General features: G+C 39.0%; 1 protein-coding gene across 4 annotated transcripts in view; it reads left to right on the forward strand.

The window, feature by feature from the left end:
• The window catches only part of TPK1 (thiamin pyrophosphokinase 1), a 350900-nt gene that overhangs the window by 193018 nt on the left and 136156 nt on the right, over positions 1–21726 (forward strand). For all 4 annotated transcript variants that reach the window (XM_033432268.2, XM_049714730.1, XM_049714732.1 and 1 more), the window contains one exon: positions 13038–13184. In XM_033432268.2, the coding sequence (XP_033288159.1) occupies positions 13038–13184 (147 nt within the window). The remainder of the gene's footprint in view (positions 1–13037; positions 13185–21726) is intronic.

Below are 21726 nucleotides of genomic sequence, written 5' to 3' on the forward strand. Positions count from 1 at the left end.
GGACATCTGCTTTAAGTCTTTTCTTTTCTCCCAGTTACTTATTCAATAAATACCTGTTCAATGAATAAATTTATTTCCAATAACATCAAGGCAGATTCCAAAGGATATCCTGGCAAACCTTAGCTGGCATGTATCCTCTGTGAAAGAATCTTCTTAGCATTTCCTACTAATTCTCCCACGACACGTGTGTCATGTGTCCACATTCCTTACATTGCTTGCTGTCTGTACCAATTGTAGGAATGAATATGCTTATTATGAAAAGAATTATTCTCCAACACACTGTAATTAGAGGTTAGGTGCTCAGATGCTTGGGGTATGCTGGCATTCTTTCAGCTGCATGACTACAGAAAGCTCTTTAGCTTCTTTAAGACTCATCTTTCTCATCTGGAAAGTCAGAATAATAATCTACACATACCAGCGAGTTGTGAGGCAAAGCATTTACTGCAGTGCCTGCCACATATAAAGTCCTTCATAAAAATATAATAGTAGCAGTGGTGGTATTAATAGTCATATATTTTTGTGCACCTTAGCTCTTGTGATCTCATAACATTTTATATAATTTCCTTTGCATAATATATTTATATATTTACAGAAAATAAATATAAATTTTATATAAATAAAATATAAAATACTGCATTTTATAGATATATTTTATAAAATATATTTATATATTCTATTTAATTTTATAAAATATATTTTATATGTAATATAGTTATATATGATATTTATTTTATAAAGCATATACCTTAATATATTTTATAAAAATTATAAATATAAATAAGATCTTTTATAAAATATATATAGTGATCTTTTGCTTTTATAATAAATTTCATGGACCAATATGATATTCGAATTAGATAATGTTTTTAGGAATCAGACTAATTAAAGTTTATAGCCCAGTTTCATGGACTCATCATTTCCTTTTATTTTTAAGTGAAAATAATTTTTTTAATTGAGGTATAATTGACGTACAATATTATATTACTTTCAGGTGTACAGCATAATGATTCAATATTTGTCTAAATTGTGAAATCATCACCCCAGTAAGTCTAGTTAACATTCTAGCATTGTTTCTTTTGGACATATTCTAATTTTACAAGATTTCTTTTAATATCAGACGCTTGAATTAAACAGAGGGCTCCTCCCATGTTGCAGTGTTTCCTAGGGGAGGTCTTCAATGTCCCCTTTTCCCAGGGAACCAGTGAGAATGGGATCTGTATGTTTAGTGATGGGATCCCTCAGCAGGGCGAGTGGCACAGCCCCGCTGACCACTGTGTGCCTCGTGCCTGGATGGAGAGAGAAGAGGACAGGTGCACTCCAGCTTCCCCCATGCTACGGGGGACCTTGCGTGCCTTGTGCTCACTGAGGGATGTGTTACCCAAGGAAAGTCAGAAGTTCACTTCAGCGTTCCAAAGGCAGACTTTCTCCCCTTAAGTACACTGTGGAAGCTACTGGGGATCATCTTCCGGTCAGCTTAACAAACTTTTGTGTAGTATGTGTCTGTTAAGACATTATGCTAGGATTTGGTGACCAAATGCATGGCCTCAAATAGACTCCAGTCTAATAGAGGAAACAGATAAATGAGTAACCAGAGAATAATTCAGACTATCATAGATGCTGTGACTTGCCTTTTCAGGATAGATTCAACTTCTTAAAAAACGGATTGTTTAGGGGCTTCCCTGGTGGCGCAGTGGTTGAGAGTCCGCCTGCCGATGCAGGGGACGCGGGTTCGTGCCCCGGTCCAGGAAGATCCCACATGCCGCGGAGCGGCTGGGCCCGTGAGCCATGGCCGCTGAGCCTGCGCGTCCGGAGCCTGTGCTTCGCAACGGGAGAGGCCACAACAGTGAGAGGCCCGCGTACCGCAAAAAAAAAAAACAAGAACAAGAAAAACAGTCCAGTGCATATTCAGAAACCATAGTGTTAATGACCAAATGTGAAATTTGCAATCAAAATGTCTCTATTCTCCCAGAAGTTGGAAAGGGGATAATTAACATAAACTATTTATATTGTAGCAGATTGCAAAATCTAAGAATTGCACTACAGTAAGCCTGATAGCCACCTGTTATAAACTGGTCAGTAAAAACTGAAGAGAGTTTTATACCACTAAACTTTGGGAAAATAATGTGCCCGAAGTACTACAAATAGCCAAATCCAGTCCATCCAGACATGGAAGCCAAGAGTTTCCTTTATCATTTTAGACAAGAATATGCAGCTAAGACTTATTTTATGGCTGAAGCAAAAGCAAGAAATATTGTTTGGAGAAAACAAATCATGATGATGCAAGATAGGGTAATAGCTATTAAAAAATGATCACAAGTACAGAAGTACTCATATTCTGGGAACAAAGCGTCTCTTACCAAAAGTCAGTCAGTTGGCAGAGGTTTTGAAAATTGTCTATTTTCAACTTGCTCAGTGGTGGGAATGAAAGAGGATGAATGAGGGATGAAAGAGGACGTGGGTTTCAGGTTCTGGTACCTCATAAGCCATTTTTCACAGAATAGGAGGAATGAGTGCTTAGTGCTCTTCCAAATATTTAACTTTAGAAGGGCATCATGTATGTTACAGAAATTTTAGTCAGAGTGAAAAATATCTGGTGCTTTTTGAATAGGATGATCAGGAATGCAGATTTGAATTTTTTTCATTCATCTACCAAGCAATCATTGAGCTTTGAATGGACGACATTTACACAAACTGTAATAATATCCTTTCAAACTCTACCTCCAAATAGCTAATGGTTTCTGAATGTGATATAGGTCATATTTTGAGTTTTAATTTTGCACTAAATACCAGCTGTGTTGACGATGCTGTGCTAGGTATTTTGGGATTTCTAAACCACAAATAATACATCTTTCCATTTCTTAAGACCCCCAGTGGTATGAGAGGTTTGGAGACCATAATTACCTCCAGTAGATCTATAATACCCATGCTATTTATACAGACCATGATTTTATGTAACTTTTACTTACTCTTAAATATATTCCTGACTCTTCAAAGAATTTAATTTTCAGCAGAGATAATAGAATAAAATCATGTTAAAAAAAAACACAAGTATGTGTTTTATTCTATTCAACTCTCCTTGGCACTCACTTTCTGATATAGAGAAATGTAAATACATGCAAATTTGCTCTTGCCATCACTTTGTGTATTTACATGGAAGGAAAAATAACACATTTCCATATATATATAATATATTTATATATATATATATATATATCACATTCTGCTTTTTGTTTATATGGGAAAAATGTCCCATATCCAGGGGTCTCATTGATATGGTTTCAGAACGAATAGGGCAGTTAATCATGGTAATATTAGTACTCAGGACAGACCTGTGCGGAAAGACAACACTGTTATTACAACCAGGCTTGAAATATTTAACTAAAAAATGCAAAGCCTAGGGTGAATCAAAAAAGCATTTCATCATTCTGGGAATGAACTCAGTCATTGTCCTGTACTCTGTCATGACCAGGGCATCTGAAATTAAAGTGTTTTCGGGGATTCCAGACAGCAATATGAAAAAGCAAAGAAAAACTCACTGTGTGCGGTAAGATTTCTAAGGAGTAGAACTGGTCACAGCAGTCATCAGTGCTAGAAAGATTGTTGGGGTCACATAGGAAGGATCTTTAATCTCTAGGTAAAGAATTTGAATTTTGATTTACAGGTGATGTTAATCTGTTAGAGAATTTTGAATGAAAAGTCATAATTTAGGAAATTAGTGTAATGGTGTGTGCAAGCTGAATTGAAGGATGGAAATTCTAATGATAGTAAAAAAAAAAACCAATTACAGGCTTCTTGAAGGATAACTCTTTTTTTTAAATAATATTTATTTATTTATTTGGTTGCACCAGGTTTTAGTTGCGGCAGGTGGGCTCCTTAGTGTGGCTCCAGGGCTCCTCAGTTGTGGCATGTGAACTCTTAGTTGCAGCATGCATTTGCGATCTAGTTCCCCGACCAGGGATCAAACCCAGGTCCCCTGCGTTGGGATTATGGAGTCTCACCCACTGCGCCACCAGGGAAGTCCCTTGAAGGCTAACTCTTTAGTCATCTTTTAAGGACCTTAGAAAATAGACTTAAACTGTGTGCCTGGTGGTGATGGGTCTTGTTTGCCAGAGTTAAAGCATGGAAACCGTTCCCATTCAGCTAACAAATGTCTGTTACATATTTACCAGCCACTCTGCTACATATTGTATCAATAGGTTGAAAGGTGCAAACTGAATGAGACAGGGTATCTGACTCTTAGAATTCATGGCCTTGGAAGTGAATGCCCTTGTAAGCAGGATAGGACAGGTGAGAAGCCCCTTGGAAATGGACCTTCTCCAGTCTGAACTCTCCTTGTGCAGGTGGTAACTCAGCTGCAACTGGAAGATAAAGAACTAACCAGAATCAGGGGAGTGTTTTGTTCTGAGTATTCAAGGTCAAAGGTAAATCAGGTTTGGGATGTCAAAGGGTAGGCAATACCGAAAGTCCTAATCACCCATGAACACTTGCACTGTTTACCTTTGTTTCCCTTAACAAGCTAACAGAATGCACTAGTAGGGAGGGGCCTACCTTTTGGGGTAGGCCTGTCTCTCCTGGCCTCCTCTGCTGCTGACTTGCTGCCAGTGTGTCAAGGACCTCTGGCAGCAAGAGTTTCTTCCAGTCTGTACAAGCTGAGCTCTCCAGAGAGGTGCAGGGACATTATAAGCTCCTAATGGGCAGTGAGGGTGTGAGCTGCCTGAGCTTTTATGCTACAACTTTTACTGGGGGATTATGGTTTCCGTCAGCTGTCTGAGCATAGATCCTTTTCATCACCTTCACAGTTTTCTGTCAAATGCAAACAAGCTTGTATACATTGCTCACTTTTCAGGTATAAATATGCCCCTTCCTCTGCTTTTTTACTTTTTAAGCTTTTCTCTCAATAACACGTTGAAAAACAAGTTTTGTGGTAAACATGTTTATGACGTTTCTTAATAACATATTTGCAATTTGACAAAGTTGGATGAAAATGCTCTGTCCAAACAAGTTTGTTTGTTTTTTCTTCGGAGGTGGAGGTAGGCATCTTTGGAAATACTTTACAAGGGAGGGTGGGGAAAGGGGATAGTTCAGACACTGAGGTTTGAAATCTTGTGATGTGTTCTGAGAACTAAAGTATTTCTAGAACATAAAGGGGGTGGGAGTGGCAGATGTAACTTAGGAGTCAGTATAGGAGGAGATTGGACTTTATTTATCTTGTAGGTTCTGGAAAGCCAGTACTGAAACAGAACATTGGCATGATCAGATTTGAGATGTAGAAAGCTTTCTCTCATAATCAGGTAGAAAACTACCTGGTTATAGAAGGCCAGGCAGGAGGCCGGTGGAGTTATCCAGGTGAGAAGGATGATGCCTGAATAAGGCTGCAGCAGGGAAGATGGAGAACAAATTATTTGAGAAAAATCCGGAGCCTCATTATCTTGCCATTGCAAGAGGCATTATTTCTTTCTCACCCAAACAGGTTTGCATTAAACTGTGACTCATTAGGCCTTGTTGAAATTTAAATGGGATCCCTGTAGTATTGTTTCCACAGGCTGCCAAGATCCAGCCACGTATATTCTGTGTTTGTCAGTACAGTATATTCTGATACCATAAAACCTGAGGTCTTTAATTTCTCTGGTGTTTCATTGTACTTCATATCAATCACTGGAATTATTTTATAGGCTTATTAAAACATATTTTGATATTGCTGGGTTGTTGTCAGTAATAAACTGTTTTTCCTCTATCTTGATCCCATGATTTCCTTCATAACCTGCATTGGGTCTTCCTTTTTTTTTTTTTTTTTTTTTTTTTTTTTTTGCGGTACGCGGGCCTCTCACTGTTGTGGCCTCTCCCATCGCGGAGCACGGGCTCCTCCGGAGGCGCAGGCTCAGCGGCCATGGCTCACGGGCGCAGCCGCTCCGCGGCATGTGGGATCTTCCCGGACCGGGGCACGAACCCGTGTCCCCTGCATTGGCAGGCGGACTCTCAACCACTGCGCCACCAGGGAAGCCCGGGTCTTCCATCTTTAAATTAGAGCATCAAACAATTGGACCAGAGAATTTCACCTTCTGTTTAAGCCTAACTGTTGTACAGTAAAGATCTTTGAAGGTTAAGGGAAGCTTAAGAATAATGTCTAAATTTTTTGAGACCCTAGAGTTTAATTTTGTGAAGTTGGCTCTGTTAATGTTACTTGTAATTCTCAAAGAGTAGCGTAAACGTGTGTCTCGATTTATGCGTGTATTTATGCGTGTATTCTTGGTGTCATTATTTATAATGTCCCCCTTTTACTTTCAAGAGTGTCTCAGCTTGTACATTAAATTGTATGGTCACCCTATCAGGGAGAGCCACAAAGAAATTGTCCATTTATGCATCTCCAGAATTCAGTTTATGGAAAGTCAATGCAATTAAAATATTCTGACAGCCACTGTCCCTGCCGTAGACTTTGTGCATGCCGTATCTAAGTCTTCTCGAGGACAAACAGAGAAAAACATGGCATTTGTTTATCAAAAGGTTTTTCCTGCTATAACAGAAAAATGAAATTGCTTCTCCTTTTGGTGTTATATACCCTTCAGCCAGTCTTGTCATGATTCTATTAAGGCAAATAACGCAAAGCCAACTTTTTCATTTATTCTCTAAACAAAACAGACACAATTATTATTTAACCTGTTAGAGTGGAAACCAGAGAACCTCACATGGACTGTTAGAAGTGAAAGGGATCTTGAAAAATAGGTTAGGGAATTTAGTCCATCCCTTACCTTTATGCATGAGCCGCCTAAGTCACAAGGAAGTCATGTATGTGGTTCCATGGCTCTTAAGGGAATATACCGTACTATAGTCAGGTCTTTAATGTATGAATCCGGGGTTTCAGGGTTCTTTTTTGCTACACATGATTGCAGATGAAGAGCCAAAAGCAGTCTCTGTTCCACCACTTCCCTTTGCTAACAAAAAGGGTCCATGTAAAATACCCTGACTTGAATGTAGGACATGTATGAAAATCAATTAGAAATTGATTTTTAACATTTTTATATTACAGAATATGGTGTAATAGGTATGTTCTTGTGTTATGTGTACACAAATATATTATTTAAAATATTTTATCTGCAGAGCTAACAGGATTGTAATAACGCTTTTTAGAGTTACAAACACTGCATCTTTGATGGGTCACAACCGATAGGAAATGTGTGAGTCTCTGAGAGTAGCTTACCTTCTTTAGAGATGGTAGCTGTGTTCTAAAATAAATAGACTTGCCCTAGAATACGTATGCTCTGTGTCTCAGTGCCCTCTGACACTCGTGGTCCGTCCTTGTGAAAAATCCCCTGTATTCACAATGTCTTTACATCTAATTCCAACAAACTGGGCTTTTTTCTAAGGACAGCAATTCTCTGCAGCCATAGTAGTGCTGTTGTTTTGTTCTGTCATTTCTCCTGCTGCTGTTTCTAGAATGGTCCCCAGAATTAGGGGTGGGTGTCTTCACTACTATTCGCCATTTCTAGACCTGTGTGGTCCAAAACTCTAGCCACTGGCCACCTGAGCCCTTGAAGTGTAGCTACCCTAAATTGAGATGCGCCATTACTGTAAAGTACATTGAGGATTTTGAAGACCAAGTGGGAAAAATATCTCAATATTTTTTCCAGCTTTAATGAGTTAATTGATATATAACACTGTGTAAGTTTAAGGTGTACAACGTGATGATTTAATACACATATATAATGCAGAATGATTACAATAATAAAGTTAGTTAACAAGTCCATCAGCTCACATGATTACCTTTGTTTGTTGTTGTGGTGATAAGAACATTTAAGATCTACTCTTAGCAACTTTCAAATATACAGTACAGTATTAAGTATAGTCACCATGCTGTCCATTAGATCTTTGGAACTTACTCATCTTTCAACTGGAAGCTTGTACCCTTTGACCAGTATCACCTTACTTTCCCCACCCCACAACTGCTAACAACTGACATTATCCTCTCTTGACGTTCAGCTTTTGTAGATTTCACACGCAAGGGAGATCATACAGTGTTTGTCTTTCTCTGTCGGACTTATCTCACTTAGCATCTCACATCCTCCAGGTCCATCCATGTTGTCACAAATGGCAGGATTTCCTTCTTTCTCATGTCTGAAGACTATTCCACTGTGTGTATGTATATTTATGTGTGTGAGTATGTTACATATATATGCATATACATATATATGAATATATCTCACATATTTTTTAATCTTCTTTACCCATTCATCTGTTGACAGACACTTTGGTTGTGTGGTTGTTTCCATATCTTGGCTATTGTGAATAACGCTGCAATGAACATGGGAGGATGTTCGTGAACATGGGAAGACGATCGTGACTTCTTGTGTGTGTGTGTGTGTGTGTGTGTGTGTGTGTATGTGTACACACTGTTTCTTCTGGGTATATATATACCCAGAAGAAACAGAAGAGAGTTTGATTGCTGGGTCATATAGAAGTTGTATTTTTAATATTTTGAGGGACCTCCATACTATTTTCTTAGTGGCTGCACCAATTTCCATTCTCAGCAACAGTGTACAAGAGTTCCCTTTTCTGTATATCCTTATCAACACCTGTTATCTCTTGTGTTTTTTAAAAATTTTATTTTATTGAAGTGTAGTTGATTTACAATGCTGTGGTCATATCTACTGTACAACCAAGTGACTCAGTTATACATATATATATATACATTCTTTTTTATATTTTTTCTGTTACAGTTTATCACAGGACATTGAATATAGTTCCCTGTGCTATACAGTAGGATCTTGTCTTGTTGATAATGGCCATTCTAACTAGCATGAGGTGATATCTCATTGTGGTTTGATTTACATTTCTCTAACGGTTAGTGATGTCGAACATCTTTGCATGTACCTGTTGGCCATTTGTATGTCTTCTCTGAAAAAATGTCTATTCACATCCTCTGCCCATTTTTTAATTGGATTGTTTGGTTCTTTTGCTACTGTATGAGTTCCTTTTATATTTTGGATATTAACTTCTTATCAGAGAGATGGTTGCAGATATTTTCTCCCATTCCATAGGTTGCCTTTTCATTTTGTTAATTGTTTCTTTTGCTTTGCAGAAGGTTTTTAGATCTGTGCAGTCCCACTTATTTATTTTTGCTTTTTTTTTTAACTTGTGTTTTTGGTGTCATATCTAAAAAATTGTTGCTAAGACCAACGTCAAGGACCTTTTTTCCCTATGTTTTTTTCTAAGAGTTTTATGGTTTCAGGTTTTATGTTTAAGTCTTTAATCCATTCCAAATTAATTTTTGTGGGTGGTATGAGGTAGGGCTTCAGATCTGTTCTTCTGTATATAATTATCTAGTTTTCCTCACACCTCAATATTTTTAATACAGGTTACATGTTAAAATGATATTTTAGATATAGTACATTAAACAATATACATTTTAAAAATTTTACCTCTTTTTACTTTTTTAAATGTAGCCACTAGAAAATTCTACATTGGATGTGTGTCTCCTATTGTATTCCCGTTGCACACTGCTGTTCTACTTGATTCTTCGTTCCTTCTTTTCCCCTAAAAACTCAAGCTCTGAATCTCATGCCATCAGATTCTGTCATCCTGATTGCTCATTGCTGTAGTCTTCATTTGTTATAATCCTGGTCATTCTCCTGCTTGTCTTGATGAAGTTAACATCTAGGTCACCAATACTTTTTTTCAACAATACTGTTTTAATTCATGGTAAATTCCATACACACTTGAAGGAACCTTCCAGTACACTGATCTCTTGTTTCCTTAAACTTATCCCCTCTAGTTATATTGTTTGCCTCTTTACCTCAGTTAATTGTATGAATATACCTAGACCTTGTCTATACCAAGATCTGTAAACCCTCCATAATCTCTGTTTTATCCATTTACTCACCGGCTTGGCCCCGACTTCAGCAGTTCTTCGACTCCACCGGTACTCTGATCCATTGACCATGCTCTTTTACTATCCTTCAACCCTTGTTTTATTTCTCCATTTATGCAACAAATATTTGAGACACCAACAGGTACATAATAATGTGCCATGCTGCATTCTAAACACTAGAGACAGAAAAGTCTCTGCCATCATTTAATTTTAGTCTAATTAGAGTGACACATAATAAGACAAGCTAAAGAAAGAAACTATTTAGCATGGGGTTAGATAATTTGAGGTACTAAGGAGAAAATTTAAATCAGGGAATGGGGATATGATCTGTTGGCATGGAAGAGGGGAAAATTTTTTTTTTTTTTTTTGCGGTACGCAGGCCTCTCACTGTTGTGGCCTCTCCCGTTGCGGACTCCGGACACGTAGGCTCAGCAGCCATGGCTCACAGGCCCAGCTGCTCCGCGGCATGTGGGATCCTCCCGGACCGGGGCACGAACCCGTGTCCCCTGCATCAGCAGGCGGACTCCCTACCACTGCGCCACCAGGGAAGCCCCAGATGTCCTACTTCTAACCAGAACTAAAGAACTACAGAAATAGCCCTGGGCTGGCTCCTGCGCCCGCTGCAGCTTGCACTGATCCTCTAATGTTTTTAATCAGTCTGGATATAAACACTTCCTGTAGGGAAAATGAGTAGTGATGAGAAGTAATCTCGCTGCTTCTTTATTCTGAAAAATTCAATGACTGGTTTACAGATATTGCTGATTCATCATGATATCCCGGTGTGGAAGATGTGGATTAAGTTTCAGCCTTAAAGGTTATGGGATCCCCCAAGGCTTGGAGTATAGTAATGAAAAATTGAGAACCTACAAAAAGGATTCCAGAATCTGCATAGTGAATCAACTATTTTATCATCAGGCCTTGGTTCTGATATGAATTTAGGATATGTAGATAGGACCGTGCCATGTGCTTTTTACCAGAGCCTTAGAACTTTCTCTACTTTATATTTCATATATAACTTCTTTTAGTGTCTTTCTCTTCAGTGTAAAGCAAATTCTCTTTAGTTCTTCTGAGGTCCTATATAATGTCTGGGCCTTTTCCCCTCCAGTCTGGAGTGGCTTTACTAATAAGGTTTCCTAAACACGACCAGGAGCGATTACCAGACTTGATAATCCCAAACAAAGGTTTGTAAGTTTCCTCTGCAGACTAAGGTGTCCCAGTCCTCACCTGTGTATTAGGAGTAATACATGCTTCCTAGAGTGCATGGCCTTTCTCTGCCTCAAATCTAATGCTCGGAGTTCTAGAAAGATCGCCAAAGAAAATTTTAGATGCTCTAGATGTGTGGTATACTTGTCTTAAAATATTCTAGCTTTGACCTGAAGCATCTTATTCAAAATAAAAATTCCTATACTCTGAAAAGGTCAAAAATAGGAAACTCATTCCAAATTTCTTAATTTTTCTGTGTAGTTTACTTTTTTATGTTTTTATGGAACCCGTTCTGATTTACATATTCCTGTAGTATGGCGATTAATCTCTTTCTTCCTTAGGCTGACTAGTTCTTTCTTGCAGTGTCTTCACTTATTCATTCATCAAACATTTGAGGTCTTGTACATGTTAGGCACTATGCAGAGGACCAGGGCCACAGCCTGTGGACCAGAGAAGCACAGCCTTTGGCTTTATGGAGCTTAAGCCACTTACTGTTCCTCTAGAGACTGAACAGGTTATACCGGCGCTTGGGTGATATGTTACTCTTCTAAAATCATGCCTTCTTCAGACTAAATGTTATCTGAGCTTTTAAAATGTACTGTTTTAAAACTAAAAGCCAGGGGCTTCCCTAGTGGCGCAGTGGTTGAGAGTCCGCCTGCCGATGCAGGGGACACGGGTTCGTGCCCCGGTCCGGGAAGATCCCACGTGCCGCGGAGCGGCTGGGCCCGTGAGCCATGGCTGCTGAGCCTGCACGTCCGGAGCCTGTGCTCCGCGGTGGGAGAGGCCACAACAGTGAGAGGCCTGTGTACCGCAAAAAAAAAAAAAACTAAAACTAAAAGCCAAATGCTTCCTATCTGTAAATAATTTCTATTTTATTCCAGGTAGAGTGAGTATAACTGTCACTTTTTATTGTATGTAAGGTTTTCTTATAATAATTTAATTAAGCTCTTCTGTCTTTCCTTTTTCATGATCAGTATACCAGCTTTGACTCTGCTGGTGCATCACAAGACCAGGCTGACCAGCAGAAGGAAAGAGACCAGGCAGTGCCTCTTTTTCATTCTCCTTAAGACCTTCGGCCACCTGCCTTATGCAGGAGGAGACTGTTACTCCGCCCCCTTCCACTGCCCTGCAGCCGTTCTTTAACCACTGTCTCATATGTTAGGAAAGCATCACAGTAATTTTATATACAAATAGCATGGAAACGTATTTTCAGCAACAGGGGAACATTTAAATAAACTATACTGTAGTCATAGGAAATGCTTTGCTTAAGGTGTTAAATGAAAAGAAAGAACATACCAAACGACATGTAACAATAATAAAAATAGTAATATAAATGTAATATACTGAAAATAATACAATAGATGAGTAGCTAACACTTTTTAAACAATCACTGTGTTGTGAACATGTTTTAAATGCTTTGCACTTATTGACCCATTTAGTTACCTCATTTAATCCGCCCACAACCCTCTCAATTGGTAATTATTATCCAGTTTTTACATGTAAACATAAAAATGAGGTACAGAGAGTTTAGGCAACTTACTAGGTTTGGTGAAAAGCCAGTATAGGTCCTTAAGGTACCTAGGTTCTAGTGGGGGCTCACTCACTGTTGGGTGATCGAAGTGCCCACAGGGATGCCGTGAGGAGTGGATGGCAGAGGCACCAATTGTGAAATCAGGAAGACTTCCACATGGAAGGAACATGGAACAGAGTTTTAAAGGACGAGTTGGCTAGTTTTCCAGGTGAATAGGCAGATGGGAAAACCTATTGAAACCTGACTGCCACTCACCAATCTTGTGACTTAATTCCTTCATCTGAACAACACAAATGATGTCTGCCATTTCTTCATGGCTTATCTAATAAAATAGGGTACTAAAAGCTCTATGGAAGTGTTTGATGTTATTTAATTATTTTATTTATTTATTTTTTAAAAGTCCTTAAATATGTGACTGCTGGTTTTCCTTTGCTTTCTTAGGTAGATATGATTGTGACCCTGGGAGGACTTGCTGGACGTTTTGACCAGATTATGGCGTCAGTGAGCACTTTGTTCCAAGCAACTCGAATCACTCCTTTGCCAATTATAATAATCCAAGAGGAGTCTCTCATCTACCTGCTCCAGCCGGTAAGTGAGGATTAAATACAGTGTCAGCGCTTTGCTTCCACAAAACCTGTAACATTTTCGTACACAAGGAGAAAACATGTGCCCCATTTATGTATTTGAACTATGAGTGAAGTTGAGGTGTTTGATTACTTGTGGCTAAATGGGAAACAGGTGGAGGAGAAGCCGCATTGTACTCAGAAAAACAAAACAAAACAAAAAAAAGTTTTTAAATTAAATTGACACTAAGAATTAAATTTAGCATTTTTGCATTTTGAGCAGCTGAATGTGAGTGCCACTTGAGATTAATCTCAGCAGAGAAAGCACAAAGCTTGGCAAACATTACAAATGGAATTCTGGTATATTTCCAGTGTTGTCGTTATAATTGGAAACTGTATTTGATTTTGTTAAGCACTTAGTCTTGAGCTTTTCCTGTTCATAAGTTGCTTGGTTGTTAATTTCACTCTCATGATGATGTCATTCATTTCCAGTGATAAACATCAAGGAAATTTTCTATCAGTGTAGTGCTTAGAACAGAATTCTTATTATATAAACATGTTTTATGAGGTTGATGAGTGTATTTCAGTTTGAAAAATGATTGTTCGGCAACATTTTTTTTTTTCTTTGCGGTACACGGGCCTCTCACTGTTGTGGCCTCTCCCGTTGTGGAGCACAGGCTCCGGACGCGCGGGCTCAGCGGTCATGGCTCACGGGCCCAGCTGCTCCGCGGCATGTGGGATCTTCCCAGACCGGGGCACGAACCCGTGTCCCCTGCATCGGCAGGCAGACTCTCAACCACCGTGCCACCAGGGAAGCCCATGTTTGGCAACATTTTTTAAAGACAGTGGACAGTTTTTTGTTTTTTTCTTTTTTGCCTGTCACTGTAATGTGCTGCTTACCGCTTTGCTCTCAGTCCCTCTGCTGTCCATCGTCTGTAGCTTGTCATTACCTGAGAACCGTTGTTTGGTTAACATGGCATGCGTGCTCACCGTCGTTCAGCCAGTTGTGCCTTTTTTTCTGGCTCTTTGCATTGCGTGGCTTTGTTGCTTTCTGGAATACTTCCTGTGAGGTGCGAAAACGAAGCTGAAGAATTCGGTTTTCAGACTCCATAGTGTCCATTTATTTGGTCAACAAAGAGTTACGGAGTGCCTGCTACCTACCTGTTGCACTGCTGGGCAATTGAAGATTAAACAGAAATAGTAACATGTGTTCTTTACTCTCTAGTATGTGTCTAGTGAAGAAGACATTTATAAAACACAGAATAAAGCAAGGTCAAAAGGTTAGTACATAAAGATGATGAAAGATTATATAATCTGGTCATGGGTGTGTAAGGAAATGCTTCACAGAGGCGCTCACATTTTATTTACTTAATTAATTCAACAAATTTTTTTTTTTTTTTTTTTTTTTTTTTTTGGCTGCTCTACGGCTTGTGGGATCCTAGTTCCCTGAGCAGAGATTGAACCCCGGCCCTCGGCAGTGAAAGCCTGGAGTCCTAACTACTGGACCACCAGGGAATTCCCAACAAATATTTCTTGAGTACCTGCTATATGTCAGGTACTTTTCTAGGGATACAGCAGCAAGCAACAATGACAACAACAACAAAAAAAACCCTTCCTTTCATGGAACATAGATTGTGTTGAGCTTACATTTCAGCAGAATCTCGAAGGATGAGTGGATGTCTGCTATTGAAGATGATGGGAAAGTCATTCCAGTTAGAAGGAGCCACTAAAGAAAGATAGAGCTGAAGGGCATGTTATGGCATCTACAGGTAATTCTGAGCAGCCATATGGAAACTATTGAAAGATCAGACTCAGAAGACTACTTTGGATCCTACCTCTAAAGAACCTTGAACTCTACATACTACAGTGTGAACTTGTTTGCCATAAGCTATGGGAAGTCATTAGAAGATTTCAGTTAGCAGTCTGACATGCACAGATATGCTTCTTAGATTTCTCATTAGATGTTTATTAAATACCTGTACTTTCCCAATAGGTTCTGAAGCGTGAAACTCTCTACCGTTGTGAAGCGTTGAGCTTTATTGTCTTATAATGATTTTATGATGCTGCGAATGCTAAAATAGTCAACTGCAACTTGTCTCTATGTAAATACTCTGGCTAAGGGATAACTAGACGGGGTACAATGGTTTTTGCAAAGTAAGATTGGAAGATTAACTGATAGCAAAAACCACATCTAAAAATGACTTCTGCTCTTAAGATCTTTTCATTATCTGTGGTATTCTGTATCTTCTTTGAATAATTGTAGACTTCCTAAAATGTATTCAGCTTGGGATTTCTTGGAATTCCTCCATCTATAGATTGCTGTCTGTCCTCAGTTTGGAAAACTCTCAACCATTATGTTTTCAAATATTGTCTCATCCCCCATTTTCTTTCTCCCTTCTTCTGCAACTCCAATTAAGCATATATGTGATCCTCTAATTGTATCATATATATCTCAGAACTTGTCTCTTGTATTTTCTGTCTCAATCTCTCTGGGCTACATTCTGAAGTTCCTCATTGCCTCTGCAATCCGCTTCACTCTTCTGCTTTAGCTGTTCTATTTTGCTACTAAACTCATCCTTTCAGTAGCAAAGGCTATTCCTGCCATGATTCATCTCTCTTACAAGCTTTCCCTTTACTCACATTTTAAAAACTCTTAAAACATAATTGTCCTACTTCCTCTATAGTCTAGAAAAATTCTGATATCTGCAGTCTTTATATAGGTCATCTATCTTTTATGTTCTCTTTTGCTTTTCTATTTTGTAACCTTGATTCATTCCGTATTTTGTGATTTTTAGCTATGACCTCATATTTCTGGGAACTTTACCTGTGGGAATTACTTATAGAAGGAGTTAAAAGTGAGTCCAAGGAGAATTTAGACTGGACTTCCAACCCAGTTATTTATAGGCACTAATAACTTAGGACCTTTTGTTTGAGACTTTTTTGGACCATCTCGGTGGTATGTATTTTGAAGCTAATTCTGCTGGGAGTTTGACTTCCAATTACGGATGCCCAAGGAAGACTTGTTCCTCTTCTTAACCAAGGTTTGGCTGGACAGTTTTCCTAGCATTCACGTGGGGGTATCCTTTGTATTCGTCTTTTCTCTGAGAATCTCCGCTGAAGTGGTGCAGTCTCCTTTTACGCTCCTACGTTGCTCAGGCTTGCTCTCCTAATGACCTTCCATACTTGGAGGCCTAAGCAACTGAAACTCAAGTTCATCTGATTTGGTAAAAATCAAATGCCTGTAAGGTGAAAGGTAGATTGGTGTTCTTTTTCAATCAAAACTTAGTTTTTGGCTTTTGAATATTCTTTGAAAAAAAGAAAAAGATGTTTGATGCATTTTGAAAGATTCCCTTTAATTTTTTTCTAGCTTTTTTTTTTTATTGTTGTCGGTTGGCCAGGGTACTAATCTACCCTGTGTATGTTGCAGTGATAATTAACCCCCAAATCTCAGAGGCTTAACTGAGATTAAGCTTAATTTTTTTTCTCATTCATGGAAAATCTGGTGTGGTTTGGGCAGTATCCTCCATTTTATATCCAAGCCAATTGGGAACATGTTGAGTCAGCAGCGGAAAAAAGGTTACTGTAAAAAGTGGCACTGCATGTTTTTAAAGGCCAGGCCTGGCTGTGGCTTGTGTCACCTTTGGTGAACACAGGTACACTGCCCCAGCTCAGTATGAGGTGGTCGAAGAGAGGAAGGCTGTGGGCCGGAAAGATGACTGAGCACAGACCATCGTCTCTGTCAAAGACAGAGATTATGTTCTGTAACATAATCATCTTTTTTTTTTTTCATTTATGATATGTCAGACTTTAATCATTGAAGGAGAATCCCCAGTTCCCCAAACATAGTAATCATGGTAAGTGTGCCTGTATACACCATGTCCTCTAGAATCTCTCTCTGGTCATTTTGATTTTGTCTTATTGAAACAACTAGAAAATTACCTTACCCTATCAAGTAAGTATTACATAGCGTGAGGCAGAAAGTTCACACAAGACCATACCCTCTCCATTGCATGAGAGGAGTAAGAATGTTTAGCACAGACTTTCCTCTGGGGGCTCAGTAGGGTTGGCTCTGCTCATCTTTCCCAGGGGTCACATCCCAGTTCTCTGCTTCTCAGTCACTTTTAGTGAGAGAGTAGTTAGACAGCACCCAGAGCAACTGCAAAAGCCAAAAGGAGTATGTTTGAGGGCTTAAGATACGAACCAGTCTTACACACTCTACCATATTTTTAAGCAGTTCTAACTATACACTTACGAAATGTGATCAATTAAAAGCTGATTATTGCACAGAAGCAGCCTATATCCTAGAAATGGAACATGCAACGTTGGAGCTGAAATGACTCTGTAAGATGTATTTTCATTTATCTCTGTGTTATATGTGGCGTATGTAGTAAAGTACGCATCTGTAGTAGGTAGTGTGCGTATTCAGGACGATGTCTACAGGATACTGTTCCTTGTTAATAGGGCTTATTGTAGTCACGATCAGGATGGACATACCATAAACGTAAATTGAAACCATTTTCAAATATTTTGGTGCTGGACTAAGGAAATCAATCTGGTTTGCTTCAGTGACAGATAAAGAATGCTTTCAAAATGTTTTAAATGTACTTCTTAATTGAAAGTCATCAAATAGCTATTCTTGAGAAAGGAGGTAATTGGGGGACTTGTACAAGAAGCATATCATTTGAGCTTCATAACAGTCCTGGGAGGCAAGCAGGACAGATCATAAGAATCACACAGCAGTATTTTGACTCGGCAGTTTTTCCACTGCACTACCTTTCCTTCTTCATGGGATTAATGGGCTGAGATGGAAATGACAAACTCTTAAAACAAGTCACAGTCTGCAGGCTGGTCATTATCCATAGTGTATGCATATGTGTACACACACACACACACACACACGCACGCACGCACACACACGCACGCACATAAATTCTCTACAATATTCTTTTCAAATAAGCTTGATCTTGGATGCCCCTTAAGGGTATATCCTACCTTGTGGCTTTACCCTGAAATTAAACAAAAATAACACTCTGCATTTTCCTCAACTATAAAAAAATCTACCTACAATAAGAATCTTCGTTATTTAAACAGATTAAATGAGATTGCCATCAAACTTTGCTAAAATATATCAAAAGTGGTAGAATTCAATATAAATGTTAATTATTATGAGTATTGCTTTTGAGGACAGCGTCTTCTAGAATTGGTTCTATAATTCCAGGTTGTGTGAAGTTGAAGATAATAGCAGGAGGTGTGAGATGTCTTATGGGACCTGTGTGTTTGGCTGATAAATGTTTTAGTGCTTGTATTTGCTCTGTGACGGTGAAGTGGCTGGGATAGCACTGGACCATGGAAGTAAAATGTGCTTCTCCTGATTTTTCTAAAAAAAGCCTCCCAACCCTCAACTCACCTTAATGTTTCTGTAATGTTCTGTGTTTCTTTCTCTACATACGAGACTCTTGGGAGACCGTGTTGTGTAAATAAACCCTCATCCTTCATTCATTAAGGGTACGTCAGTCATTTGGGACAGGCCTGTGTGTGGAGAGCCATTCAGTTAAAGTTGTGTAGATTGTTGCAGACTAAAATCTTTCATCTAATTCTCTTTTCAGTCCACTTCCTATGACTCATTTTTGTTAATTACAAATAGCCGATTCAGTTTGTTATCCAGCAGAAACTAACATGACACTGTAAAGCAATTATACTCCAATAAAGATGTTAAAAGAAAAGGCAATAGTGTACTTCCAGGTCTATATAAATTTTGGAAGACTGGAAGTTTCTAGCTGGTTGACTTTTTAGAAGATAATGTCTTTTCGATTGTATTTTGGCATATTTCACTTGCTGCGGGTCAGATGTCATTATGAGTGAAAACCTCAGTAGGTAGCGTTTACTTTGAAGGGATGTCCAAACTGCCATTTTAAAATAGCAAATTAAAAAAATAGAATGCCTAATAGCCCCTCCCCAAAGAGTCATCATCCCTCTTTTACCCCACAAAAATGTGTTCTTAATAAGACATCATGCCCTTTTAAGAGCAGGAGATTTTATGAAAATGGTGAGAGACATTTTAGCCACGAAACCCCACTGATGTCAATGACGGGTTAGGCTGTGTTCCCCATGAAGACAGCCAGGTGCTCAGAGCGTGTTTGTCGCATTTACTATGCAGGGTGTGAATGGCTCCAGATTTCACATACATACTTTCTCATTTTCTGGTCCTGTGCTTCTCAGGAGTCCAGAAACATTAGCTTCTGTACACTGAGCATAAATTATCCTTTATCTCCAAGTTTTATGGCAGTTGGTAATACAAGTTAATAGGATTTATGACCAAAAAATGAGCTGTCCGAGAGTTAATAAGGCATGTCTTTTGCGTTATCCCAAACCTCGTTCAGTGATTCCTGTTCAGGATTATAGCGTCTGATGTATAAGAGAATGCTGTTACAGAGCGACGCTGTCGGTTTTTATCTCAGTTGAACGAACTTCTACATACATTGTAAATATTTCTTCCTCATGATCTTAGCCATGTTTCCTACTGCTTGTTTTTTTCCTCTCACTAGATCAGTCATTTACTGTATAAAGTCCTGACATTTTCTCCATTATACATTTGAAATGCTGGTAATGAATATGATAGAAAGCTGTTAATAGTCTGATAGAAAGAAGCTGAATATCCGTGATGTAAATTTGGTGTGCATGATGGTTTCTGCAGAGAACCAGGGGTTTGGATCTGTCTGTCCACACGTGCAGCACCATCTCATCAGTGATAACACCGGAGAAGTGATTCTCAGAGTGATTTAGAGTGCGGGGACTCTATAAGCAACACCGATAATCTTCTCACTATTTATTATCCAATTATATAATTCCTTTCTTTGGATTATTATTTCATTCTCTCTCTGTATCTTCTCAATTTTTGTTGTTGCTTGGCATCTTAGAATCTTTTTTATAAATTATAAGTAGCATACAACCATTCAATATTGGTGTAAATAGTATAAAGTCTGAGAGATCATTTTATAGATGAGCAATTGCAGACACTTAAAGGTAAAGTGATTTTCCCAAGGTTATGCGCAGCATTTCCTTGAAAGAAAATTTATGCTGAAAATGAAGTAGATTTCATGCAGCGATGCCTAAAAGAGGACCGCTAGGCATTTCATGTCTGTAAATGGCCTGCCACTCAGAGCCTGCTCAACCTCTCTTTCCTCTTCCACAGGGCAAATTGCTATCCCCCCTTCCTTCCTTCCTCTGTCGTACACCCACCGAAGCTTCCTTCTCTAGGAAAGTCCTGCCACCCAATGTCTAACCTAAACACTCTTCGAAGTGGCTCCTTGCTTTGTTTACTCTTTTTCTTCGGCTTGTCTACTCTGTATGCCAGGGCAGCAGATTCTTCTCGACGAGCACTGCACACAGACACACATCTGCCCTAAGTACCCTCTTCCTTCCCTCGCTCCAGACCTTGCCCAGCTTTCTAGGAAAATGTTTCTATGCCCCTTCTCTCCTCTTCTGTCCCCTTCCGGGTGCTTTTCCTCCTCCTCCACTACATGGCATTTAAAAAATATAAAACAAAACCCTATCCTGTTGTAGAACAATGTATTTGCTTTTCTTAGTAGTCAGACGTTAAATTTTAATGTGCAATACTACCACAAATTCCAGAGCTCTACAACTCTCATTTTGTAAGCACCCCAGTGTCCCCTTTAGATCTCCATAGGAACTTTCCCTCTGTGGTTTTATCCATGTTTAATAAAACTAACTTTCTTTAACTAAGAAGTGAAATCACACATTCATGAAGGGTTTATTTTGTAGGTTTGTTTTCTGTTCTGCTGATTCCGTTTTTGTTGTTGTATAGCGTAGAATACTTCAGCAAAAAGCATTCTTTACGCACCAATTATGTGATAGACACAGTGGTGGGCAGTGCATGTGAAGAAGTAAAAGGCACTGCTTCTGTTCTACTACTTAGAGTTTAGTGGAAAAGATGGAAGAATAAATAGCAAAATTTACACTCCTTATAAGGGAACACTGGGCGCTATAAGGATGGTGTGGAAAAAACATTTAACCCAGATTGGGCACAGGGTTGGTGGTGAGAATGGGGACAGTCTCCGAGGGAGATCCTAGCTGATGGGCAGTTAGGCAAAGAAAGGAATAAAGACATTTAATATGAAAAGGCAAGGGGGGCTTAGAGAACTTGCCACCTTTGGGGGAATCTCCAAATTGCTGAATCCTGGGGAGCCTCGGAGATGCAGCTAGAAGTAAGAAGGTTCTAGATCACGAGGGGCTTGTTTGCATTCTCAGGAAGATGGTCTTTATATTGAAGGCCAAGTTCAGGTATTAAGTGTTTTTATCAGGGAATGACGTTAGATTAACATTTTAGATAGTTTGGTAGCAATGTGAAGGATAAATTGATGAGGGAAGAGATGGAAGCCATTCAACTACTTCAGAAATCCAAGAAGGGAATGGTGAGTAAGTAAACTTAAGTAAAGATGGGCATGAAGAAGAGATGATACAGTTCATTGGGATGTGCATTCAAAAGTCTTTGCAGGAACACAGAGGGAGGAATCAGTGCAATGCCTAGGATTCGGCATTAGGCAACT

This window comes from Orcinus orca, chromosome 9 (genome assembly GCF_937001465.1).
Source record: "Orcinus orca chromosome 9, mOrcOrc1.1, whole genome shotgun sequence".
Taxonomy (NCBI): Eukaryota; Metazoa; Chordata; class Mammalia; order Artiodactyla; family Delphinidae; genus Orcinus; species Orcinus orca.